The 11082-nt window shown below is 50.6% G+C and overlaps 1 protein-coding gene across 1 annotated transcript; it reads right to left on the reverse strand.

The window, feature by feature from the left end:
* Positions 1-4257: 4257 nt before the first annotated feature.
* On the reverse strand, positions 4258-8425 carry LOC110306475. Its single transcript, XM_021178589.1, has 3 exons — positions 8221-8425; positions 6683-6776; positions 4258-5136 (listed from the first exon to the last, which is right to left on the reverse strand). The coding sequence occupies exons 1-3, from the start codon at positions 8335-8337 to the stop codon at positions 4946-4948; spliced, it is 402 nt and encodes a 133-aa protein (XP_021034248.1). The 5' UTR covers positions 8338-8425; the 3' UTR covers positions 4258-4945.
* Between the last annotated feature and the right edge of the window lie 2657 nt (positions 8426-11082).

Here is an 11082-nt window from a genome sequence, read left to right on the forward strand (position 1 = left end):
CCAGCAAGAAGCAGACGCCCCGACAAACTGCCCTCTACTGCTCCCCGAACCCCATCTAGGCAGGGCCCCTCCCCATGACCCCAAAGCCTTATTTAAGAGCCCATCATCATTTCCTCTGGGAAGCCTTCGATCCCAAGAGTCTAGCATTGTTTTCTCTGGGAAGTCTTACCTGATCCCATGAATCCCACTTCTGGCACGTACCTCCTTTTGCCAACTATGTATCTGAGTTTTTGGTAAGTCCGTGGAAACGGGGAAGCATTATTTTCCAACTTCCGTCTGTCTCAATGCCTAGATCACAGTAAATCTAGATAAAGGAATTCTGAAGCAATTTTTAAAGAGAATTGTATGGTTTCAAAATGGGTTTGATCTTTGAACTATGGGTGGAGGACACAGTACTATTCCATCATATTTCAAAATCTGGCTGCAGGGTCTGGAGAGATGGCTCAGCGGTTAAGAGCACTGACTGCTCTTCCAGAGGTCATGAGTTCAATTCCCAGCAACCACATGGTGGCTCACAATCATCTGTAATGAGATCCGTTGCCCTCTTCTGGTGGGTCTGAAGGCAGCTACAGCTATTTATATACATAAAATAAATAAATAAATCTTAAAAAAAATCTGGCTGAATAGCGAGAAGTCAACAATTTTGATTTATTCAAAGAGAACATGATCAATGCCTCTGAACCTAATGGGTAGAATTTATACCTTTTGAGCCGTCATCAAGAAAATTAAAGGGAAAGGGGGGAAAAACCCCACGATTAGTCACATCAGGTAAGTATGAAATGACCGCAAAGAGTTAGATATTTATGACCTGTTCCTGCTGGTTCCTGCTTTATATGTAAGCTTAGGCAAGGCTGGGGGCAGCTTGCGCTCTGATGAGTTTAGCCTGCTCGGAGATTGTTCTGCCGTCTCCAGCCTTGAGGGCGAGCCACTCGGAGGAATAGTCTCCGAGTTGCAGTATCTTCCCAGTAATTAGGCAATTCTTATGTACGAGGTGGCTGACGGCGTGCACACCTACACTACTCTGACCTTTTCCCCATTTACCTGCAGCGTGTGGTATTTGGGGGAAGTGACTTTTCCTGGTGAGTGACGGTGTCAGACTGTTCGCCAGCTCCCGCTGCCCTAGTCGCCCTCGGGAGCAGGGGCCCAGGACCTCACCAAGGCAACCCAATCTGTGATTCCCAGCCCAGAAATGCCAGGGCGCCTCTCAGATGCCCTGGGTGGCTCTGCGGTTTTCCTCTCAATAGTTCACAGCATGTAATTCCGAGAACTAGTTTCCTCCTTGGGTGATGCCTGTGGGCGGGTGGGGGTGGCAGTGTGCGGGGTTTCCTTATGCACATGCGGGGGGTTTCCTAATTCAGGAAGGCAGTTGCCCCGTGCATGGGGGCTGGGGGTGGGGTCTGGGAAGCTTGTTACTAGCTGCTCAGAAACAAGCTCTTCCTCCCTGTCACCTGTCTAGTTTTCAACTTTCACTTCTCCGTTGAAAATGAGTCCGGGAGGATTTTTAATGCAAAGTGCCATGCCATTCTCTCCAGAGTTGACTGGACAAAGTAAGGCTTGACCCGAGGATCAGACTTTCTTCCTGTTGGTTTGCTTTTGCTGTTGTTGTGGTTGTGGTGTGTGTGTGTGTGTGTGTGTGTGTGTGTGTGTGTGTGTGTGCGTGTGTGTGCTGGCAGAGCTGGGACTACACTCATCACGGCTCCTGCTTATAATGATGCTGATGCGGCAGCTGCTGTGTGGGACAAGACAGCATTCTGAGACGGCCTAAGGACTTGGGAGGATACAGAACTAAAAACAACAACAAAGATGGAGGCACTCCTGCCCAAATGTCCTTGCATCAGAATGTGCTGGCATCATGAGTGAGCTCCAGGGTGTGACCAAGAAAGCCTTGGGTGTCAGCTGCCCACCCACAAGGAGCAGAGACCAAACCAGTGATAAACCTTGGAAAGTCATAAAATCCCAGGCTCCAGGCAGCTCAGCAGACACTGGTCTCCTACATACCCCGACACACAGGAGCCATGTATGCTAGCAACAAGGGACCCTTCCGGTGACTGCATCCCCATCCAGGACCTCCTGTCTTTGCCTGGCTCTGACTCTGGTAGTATAGCTGGTACTGCTGTAGTATCAGCATTTTCCCCTTCACTGTCCTTCACCTACAGCGGATGTGGACACAGATATGGTGGCTTGCTCTGCACCCGGCAGTCAGACCTGCTTGCGCCAGCCCTGCGCACGGTCTGCGAGTGAAGTTTGCCTCCAGATATTGGTGGCATCAATTAGAGCTGTACTGTTAGACTTGTTTGCTGTTTGTGTTCCCCTGAAATGTTTTGTGTGAACGATAAACTGTGCATTCCAAAGGAACACCAGACTATCTGTGACTCTCAGTGTCCAAGGCATGACTCTGAGGAGGTGGCTCGGCCATGACAGAGTGGAGTCTAGTGTCTGCCTTTATATCTGTTCAAGAGTAGAAATTAAACCAAGATGAGAGAGTCCTTTCGATGGCGATGGAAACTCAGTAATGTGAAGCTTTTGGCCCTTAATTGGAAGCATCTTTTCCTTTCTTAGCAAATTATAAGATCCAGGTGGAATGAGGTAGATAGAATATAAGGCTGCTGCGTTGGCCCTTCTGGGCCAGTGTGAGAACTCCTTTGTTTATGAACCCACCTGTGAGCTTGGTTCATGGCGGGAAGGTGTCTACAGTGACAGAGTGGTCACCACCACAGCATGGCTTGATGGTTTAGTTTTATTAATATTCCCAGTGATCACTGACAAAAAAGCAGTGTAGGGGAGAAAGGAGTTATTTGGCTTACAATCCCAGGTTGCATTCCATCATTGTGGGGAAGTTGAGGCGGGAATGTCAAAGGATGAGGGAAGACACATGTTCACAGTCAAGAGCAGAGCGAAGTGAGTGTGGCAGGCTTAACTTACTGTGTTCAGCTTGGTTTCCCTACTCCTGCAGCTCAGGACCCCTTTCTAGAGGATGGTGCCACCCACTGTGGACCGTGTCTTCCCACATCGATTGATTAAGACGAACCCCTACGGACATGCCTGCAGTCTAAACCAATGTAGACAGTCCCTCAAAGAGAGTCTTCTCAGGTGCCTCTGGGTTGCATCACATTGACAAAGGTGACGGTGACACTCTGGTTTCTTGTTATCACTTGTCATTGCTTCCCCCCACCCCCCTTTAACATCATATATGTGCATCTTTGTGTGGCTCTTGGTTCTTCTGTCTTCATTACTGTAAGTGACCTGTACGTTTCTTCTGCCTGTCTTTTTCTATTAGGTCTGGCCTCCTTTTCTTTTCCATTTGTGGGAGTTTCTTGAACCTTCTAGATAGTCATTGCCAGTGTGTTGCTAGCTTAAACACACACACACACACACACACACACACACACACACTTACACAGTGCATGTCACGTCTTTGTGTCCCACTGCTGGGGTTACTACACTCGTGCACTGTCATACCTGGCTTCCCTTTCATTGGCATTGAATTCAGCTCCTCATGATTTCACACCAAGCACTTACTGGCTAACCCATTACCGGGCCCTAGATGTTTCAAATCTGCATTTCCTGCCCTCTGCAGTCCTGTCCCCTAGAGCTCATTGTTTGCAGCCTGCCTTTCAGCTTGTTAATTTAGGTCTCAGGGTGATAGAGTTATGACAGAGTTCAGCATTGCCAGGCGGTCTGATCTCTCTGGCCTCTCTGCCTTCTTCACTCATCTAACCGGTTCATCACAGAGAATGCTCACACTGCGTGGGGACCAGCTTCCAACTCACACTGGCTGACCTGGAGGCCAGGGCTGCTTCTCTTACAGTTGAGGTTTGGCCCCTGCTGATCTTGGCTTCTCTATCATGCTAGCTAGTAAGCTCTAAGCTTGGAAGAGGTATGAAGCTCTGAGTACATGGGGAGCCCAGCATGGCAGACGTGCACAGACACCCTCCGCCCCGCCCCGCCCCCCCCACATGCTCATTGTGGGCAAGCAGGAGGGAGACCTCCAGGGACGACATGGAGGATGGCGAAGGCTTACTGGAGCAGAACCTTGTGGGTAAGAGGAAAGTCATGAGGCTCGCTGGGCCTCCCCAGGTTTCGCTGGGGCTCCTGAGGTCAACACTCAGAATACAATCCTTCCCATCCCTGACTCTGTACCTGGAGTGCCTCCCCCTTTACATCTGGCAGCCGCTCTTCTTGGCAAAGTGGGCTGTGAGGTGAGTGGTTATCCATTTTCTATCACTACAATGAAGTACACGAGGCAGATAACTTACTACCAAGAGATTTAACTCATTGGTTTGGAAGCTGACAGAGTAAATGGACGTCCCACCGAAGGACTTCTGTAAGGACCTACTGTGGATGATGTTACAGTGGAGGCACCAGAAGTTAGGGAATCACATGGTGAGACAGGAAGTTGAGCTGGGTGGGGTGGTGAGCAGGATGGGGTGTGGGCGTGGCTGGAGCTGTAGGCGTGACTGGAGAGGTGGGCAGGCTGGGGGTGATGGGCGTGGCTTGGGTGGTAGGCGTGGCTGGGATGGAGGTCCTAACAAAACATCTCTTACTCTGTGAGAACCAACTCAGGTCCTAAAGACCTGCCTTAGCCCCTTCTTGGTACAGCAGCCCCCGGGGTCCAGTCATCTCCTTCTGGGCTCTGTCCTTAAAGGTCCCTCCACCTTTTAGTGTCTCTACACTACGTACCAAGCAAGCTACCAGCACAGTAGACCTTGGCTGATACAACCCAACTGTCTCAAGCCAGAGCTTGGGATTGCTGAGATATGCAGAAGCTGGGAGCCATCCACAGACCTTCCCTTGCCTTCAGGCCTTTGTAGTCCCCTCACCAGATGGGAGGGGGACAGACCCCCCCACCCCCGCCAAGTTCTAGGTCAGGCCAAGGAAAGAGAGTCAATTCAACTTCATTCTGTTTCCTAAGTCAAGGGGCCAGTATGTGTACTGTATGCTCAAGTCACATTAAGGAGTCACAAAAGACACGTGTTGATGGAAGACACGGAACTGGGAACACAGAGCAGGTAAGGAATGACCTTCCCCCCTCCACATCCCTCAGAATAGCAACTCCAAGCAGAATGGTCCTCAGCTGCGGCCACAAGCTGAGTTCAAACTGGAACCACGTGTAATACTGATGCCATAGTTTGCTTTCTGGAGAAAATACTGTGCTATGTTTTATCAAATGGCAAAGTGTGTGTGTGGGTGGGTGGGTGAGAGGTGAGGGCATGGGGAGGGGTGGTGAAGAGAAAATGAACAACATCAGGTAGACAAGGTGAGGCAGCCTCTCAGCTTTCTGCCATGGTCCCAGTGTGGTTGACTCCAGGGCACCAGAGTCCCTGCAGGAGGGCAGTTTTATCAACATGGGTGGCTGCCCACTGCCAAGTGTCTGAACCTGTATCCTTTCTTCATGCAAAGTGCCAAAGCTGAGAGCCTGTGAAGCAAGCCNCCCCCCCCCCCCAGGAAAGTCCCAGAACTTTCTCACTGGGGCTGGGTTGAGTGGGCTGGGATCTAACAGTCCGTCAGTCCTGGTGTCCCTTCCCTGGGAGACAGGACACCTGAGAGGCACAGGAGTGGAGAAAGAGCAGATGACAATGTGTCTGGGAGACAGCGGCTGCAAGCTGAGGACCCGACCTTGGGAGAAACAGCCCTGCAGGCCTCCATTTTGGACTTCAGCCTCCAGGACCAGAAATACAATTGGCTCATTATTCAAGCCTCTTAGTCTATGCTTGCATGTGATGACAGGCCTAGCAAATAATGCACATGAGATGACCCTGTCAAGCACATGGCGTAGCTGGGTGTATGGAGAAGTCAGAAGTTAGCCTCCGGATTCATTTCTCGGGATCTACCCACCTTGCTTTTGACGCTGGCTGGCCAGACGGCCCCAGGGATCTGCTGGGGTTTGCTTCCCTAGCACTGGGGGTTGTGAGCATGTGCTAACGTGTCTGCCCTTCACTCTGGGTTCTCGGCATTAAACTCAGTTCTCATGCTTGCAAGGCAAGCACTTTACCAACTATGCTGCCTCCCCAGGCCCCAAGCCATTGTGTTTCAGAGATATTTGTTATGTAATGATAGTAACTGATAAGTGTTGAACATCAGGACACTCAGGAGGAAAGCCTGGGGATTTGGGGTTCTGTCCCCCTGCCCTCCATCGCCGCCTTGTCAGTGCCTCCCTGAATTGTCTTGGCCTACTGTTTCATTTATAAGACCTCTCAGCCTCTGTGTGGAACCTTCTGGAGCCTTCTAGATGCATTCATGGAAGCTGGTTCAATAAAGAGAAATATGTAGCCAGGATCTGACCACCGTCTGGGGTCCCCTCCTCTCTCTGTGCCCCTGCAGGTGATCACTAAGGGCAAAGAAAGCTAGGCGTCAGCTGTCCCACACCCTGGGAAGTATTCTGCCTGTGAAGGCCTGACAGCTTCATCTTGACTGTTGGGGCAACACCCAGTCCCTGCCTTCTTTAGGCAGAGTGGCAGCGCGGGTCAGGTGACTGTCCGGCTGTCCGAGAGAGAGGGCAGCAGAACACAGGTAGTTGCCAGGGAGACTGGATCTCTGATGCATGTCTGTTGTGACTTGATATGGAATTGGGAATAAGGACAAGTTCAGACTGGAGGACTTAGTTGGAGTTTGCATCCAGGTGTCAGGAAAATGAGCTCCTGACAGCAGCCTCCCTCAGCCACTTGATCCTCCTTGTGCTCACCGCTCGCGTCTGATGGCTTCTTGGTGACAGCAGACCCGATCAGTTGTGTGACATCGATGGCAGATGCAGGAACATGATCTTGCTTCGAGGGTACCTGTGGTAGGGTACAAAAGATGGTTTGCAGGGTGAGAGGGCTGAGACCTGGGTGAAGCACTTACAGGTTTTGAACCTGTGTGATCTTGGGCGGCATACAGTTCTGAGCCTCGGTTTCCTCATCTGTGTATTGGGGATGAAGCGCCGCACCTGGAGAGTCTGGAGAGTGTACTCGAGGATCACATAAAATTGTGTGACTTGGATAGATACAGTGAGCACTCACTTTTTGCTGATTTTTTGTCGTCCCCCCACCCAACTTCCTTTCAGGGAACGACTTGAATGTCTATAGACTTGCTTATTTTTTTAAAGCTTATTTAATTATTCGTTTATTTGTGCAGGTGTACGTATGTGAGTGCCTGTGGGATACAGTGTACCTATGTACAGCAGGCACTGTGAGGTCAGAGGGTAACTCCACGTGTTCTCTGTCTCCTTTCTTTTTGAGGCAGGGTCTCCCTTGTTGCTTCTTATGCTGTGCTTCGTTTGAGCTTCTGGCTGGCTCTCTGGTGTCCACCTCTCATCTCCCAGTAGGAGCACAGATGCAAGCCACCATATCTGGCTTTTTAAACGTGGGTTTGGGGGATTGAACTCAGATCATTGAGCACAGCAAACGCTTCAACCCACTGAGCCCTCTTACTGGCCCATCCTGTCTGATTAAGTAGGCATTCATTGAGTGCCTCCTGTGTGCTCAGCACTGTACTGTATGCTGTGGGTGTGAGACCAGATCGATGAAATGAGCTAAGAGTTTCTTCTTTGAGTCAGGGAAGCAGAACAATAAAAATGTGTGGAGTGGAAGGCACTAAGGGTGGGGTGGGGGCTGGGATAACGCAATCGAGAAGACTCACTCAGCAGGTAAATGTGCATGCCTCCAGGGATGGAGACCCAAGTTCCATGCCTAGGACTCACGGTGGAAGGAGAAAATCCACTTCCTTATGTTGTCTTCTGATCTCCACATATGCTGTGACACACACATGTTCTCCCCCCCCCTCACACACACATACACCTCTCTCTCTCTCTCTCTCTCTCTCTCTCTCACACACACACACACACACACACACACACACACAATTAATAAATTGGAAAGTATTGTCACTATAGGGTTGGGCTGTGGTGTGTCTCTTGTGGAGTTCCTGGGTTATCTGTACGGTGTTCATCATTGAAGAATTTTCTTTTGGACTACCTTTCCTGTTTTCAAAAGAACACTCATTGCAATTCCCTTAACCCCAGCCAGGAAGGCTCTCTCTCCCTTTCTCACACCTGCTCCAAATTTCAATTACACAAAATATCTTTAACCCCGAGTTCAGCCAGATTCCTTAGGAGGAGGGGGAAATGGCGCTGTAAGTATTCGTAATGTGTTTGCATTATGGAATAATTACACATAATTGCGCTGCCTTGTAAATAAGTATAAAACGGTTGCCAGTCGGCAGTGGGAGCAGCGGTGAACCCACCTTTCCCCTGTGGAGGATTTGCTCATGGGAACCAGCTACAGCATCGGCAATCCTTCCGAATCCGCAGGGGCGGCAGTTTCTCTGTGAGCAAGGGCAGACGGTGCAGTAGCCACTCATAGCTGTGTCCAGATGCCTGACAAGAAGTCTGTTAAAGGAAGAAGGCTTTATTCTGGGCCACAGCCCCACAGGACAGTCCACATCACTGTGGGGAAAGCGAGATGGGGAAGGTGTGGCCAGGAAGGCATAGCCAAGAAGGAGTGATAGGGAAGGCGTGGCCAGGAAGATGTGATATGGAAGGCGTGGTCAGGAGAGCATGGCCATGAAGGTGTGGCTAGGAAAGCTCGGAGTTGAAGGTGTGGTGGTAGGAGTATGAGGTAGCTGGTCACACTGCATCTGCAGTGAGGAAGCAGAGGATTGCAAGTAGGGCGGGGCCATTAAATAAACCTTAAATCCTCCCCGCACCACCCCTTCCTTGCCCCCCCCCCCCCGTGAACAAATTTCTTCCACTAAATCTCTACCTCCTAAACCTTCCATGACTTTCTAGAACAGCAGCCCCAACCAGAAATGAAGTGTTCCGACAAGTGAGCTTGGTGGGGGTGGGGTGGGGGGGCATTTGATAGTCAAACCACACACGTAGTCTTTCGAAGCCTGTAAAGGGTATGTTATGTTAGCTCACGCCTGCCTCCCCGACCTCTCACCTTCTCACCACGTGTGAGTTAAGCACACAGAACACCAGACCGTGGAGGTGGAAGCCCGTCGGTCTGCTGGCACTGGTTTGGGCATCCCAGGCGAGCTCACATGGACTGCTCATGACACTCTGGGGCTGTACAGCGTTTTACCCTCTGTCTGTAGAAACGAGGACTGAGGTTTGTCTATTTGAAGGTTTGGAAACAAAACAAAACAAACCCAGAAAACTTAAGGCCCAGGGAAATACAAAGCTGTGGCTGGAACCACACAGCAGTGCCTGTCACTGTGCTGTCTCCACCATGTCTGCACCCCTGTGTCCTTTTATTTAAATCCCAAGGAATCTGGAGGTCGATTGACTTCTAGAAAGTTTCAGGCGCTCTACAGGGTAAGACGTAACAAAGAGCGTTTTTGCCGTGTGTTTGGAGTCCCAGGTTTGTGCATTACAGCCCCGGACAAAGATGTGGCCAAATCCCCCAGTTCCCGGAGTATACTTTTGTCTAGAGATGATCTTCACAGATGCACCGTGATGAAATGAGGACTTCGAAGGGGTCCCTAGAAGTCACTGCTTAGAGGGGCTGTGATGTGGTGACATAGAAGACACACCATTTACAAGCCCAGGAGTGCCACTAGCCCACAGCCTCCAGGAGAGTGTGTGTGTGGGGGGGTAGGGGGTGGAAGGGGGATGGGGTGGGGGTGGGCATAGGGTGTGCAGGTCCTGCCCCAACTCCCAGAAGAAACCAGCCCACCTGACGTCTTGTTTCACGTTACCATCTCCAGAGCTGTGTGAGCATGGATTCTGGTTTTTGTTTTTTGTTTTTTTTTTCTGCCCCATTGGTTACAGCAGCCAATCCTCCCATTGTATCTTGGGAGCCACCGTGTCCCAGGCCCTCCCCAAGGAGGAAATGACACCACCGTGGTAACTGTCTCTGAGCCATCTCAGGCTAGCAGACACACTCTAGGGTCCTGCACTGAAGGCTCCTAAGGTCCAACTGCTAACACCTTTCTCAACAAGGCCACTGGCACATGGGCTCTGACTGCCCAGAGAGGAAATAGACCTAAATCCACACAGCTCAGTGCAGGGGAACCTGAGCCAGACACCAGTGCAGGTCGCTCTCCTGTCTCTCTTTACTCTCCCTTACTAAAGGTCACTCGTGAGTACTTTACGTTCCTCAAATAAACCTCTGGCCTTGGAGAAGATCCGGACTCCTTGCCAGGAGGCTGCTAGCTCAAGGATCAAGCTGGTGGCAGAACTTATTTTGTTGAGTTCTTCAGCCCAGCTGGGGTAGCTGCACCCTGAATTCTGACAGGCCTTGTTTACAGTAGCAGCTGTTTCTAGCTCTGTCTTCCCCTCACAAACACCTCCCTGATTCTATGTCTCAAATTCTCCACTGCCCATCTTCCCATAGACTCGTGGTCGGTCATGGGTTAGGACCTACTCTCAATCCAGGAGAACTTTATGGGCAATTCTCTCTAGAACAGCGCCCACAGATCCCTCACTTTCCAGAACTTTCTATAGCAAGTTGTCAGGGGTCTGCCTTGGGCATACCTCTTCCTGGACCCCATTCAAACCACTGCACAATGTCTAGGCCACTTCCTCTGAACCTTACCCAGCTCCATGTTGAGTGTTTCCGGACTGAACCCAGTGAGGGAGACAGCCAGCCTTTAGAACCCCAGAGGGGCAGTCCATTCTGTCAGCATCCCTGACAGAGTGCTGACCCTGGCTTACCTTGTCTAGAGCTCCCTAGAGCTCTGTGGCTGTAGTCAGCAGCCTCATGGCTTCACCCCAGGACAGCCCTACCACTGTAACTCGTAGGTCCCTAAATGCCTGGTTCCTTAATATACCCAAGTCTGTTCATGCACTTGTGACCAAATGAAGCAGCCAACAGCTGTGCTTAGTAAATATCAGGACCCCAAATATAGTCTGTAGTTATATTCCGGTGACTTAGTAGCTATTTGAAAAATAACTAATGACCTACTTCCCCCCTCATATATTGCAATATATTTTCACCCTCCTGCTCAGTAGCCACAGGTAGTTCCTGGTGTATCAAGAGCCCCCGCAGAGCCCTCTACAGCATCTCAAACCCACAGACACAAATTTGCATCTGCCAGGTTTTTTATTCACGGGTGAGTTGGGGATTGAACCCAAGGTCTTGCCTGTGCTGAGCGCATATTTCA

Source organism: Mus caroli, chromosome 12 (assembly GCF_900094665.2).
Source record: "Mus caroli chromosome 12, CAROLI_EIJ_v1.1, whole genome shotgun sequence".
In the NCBI taxonomy this organism is placed as follows: Eukaryota; Metazoa; Chordata; class Mammalia; order Rodentia; family Muridae; genus Mus; species Mus caroli.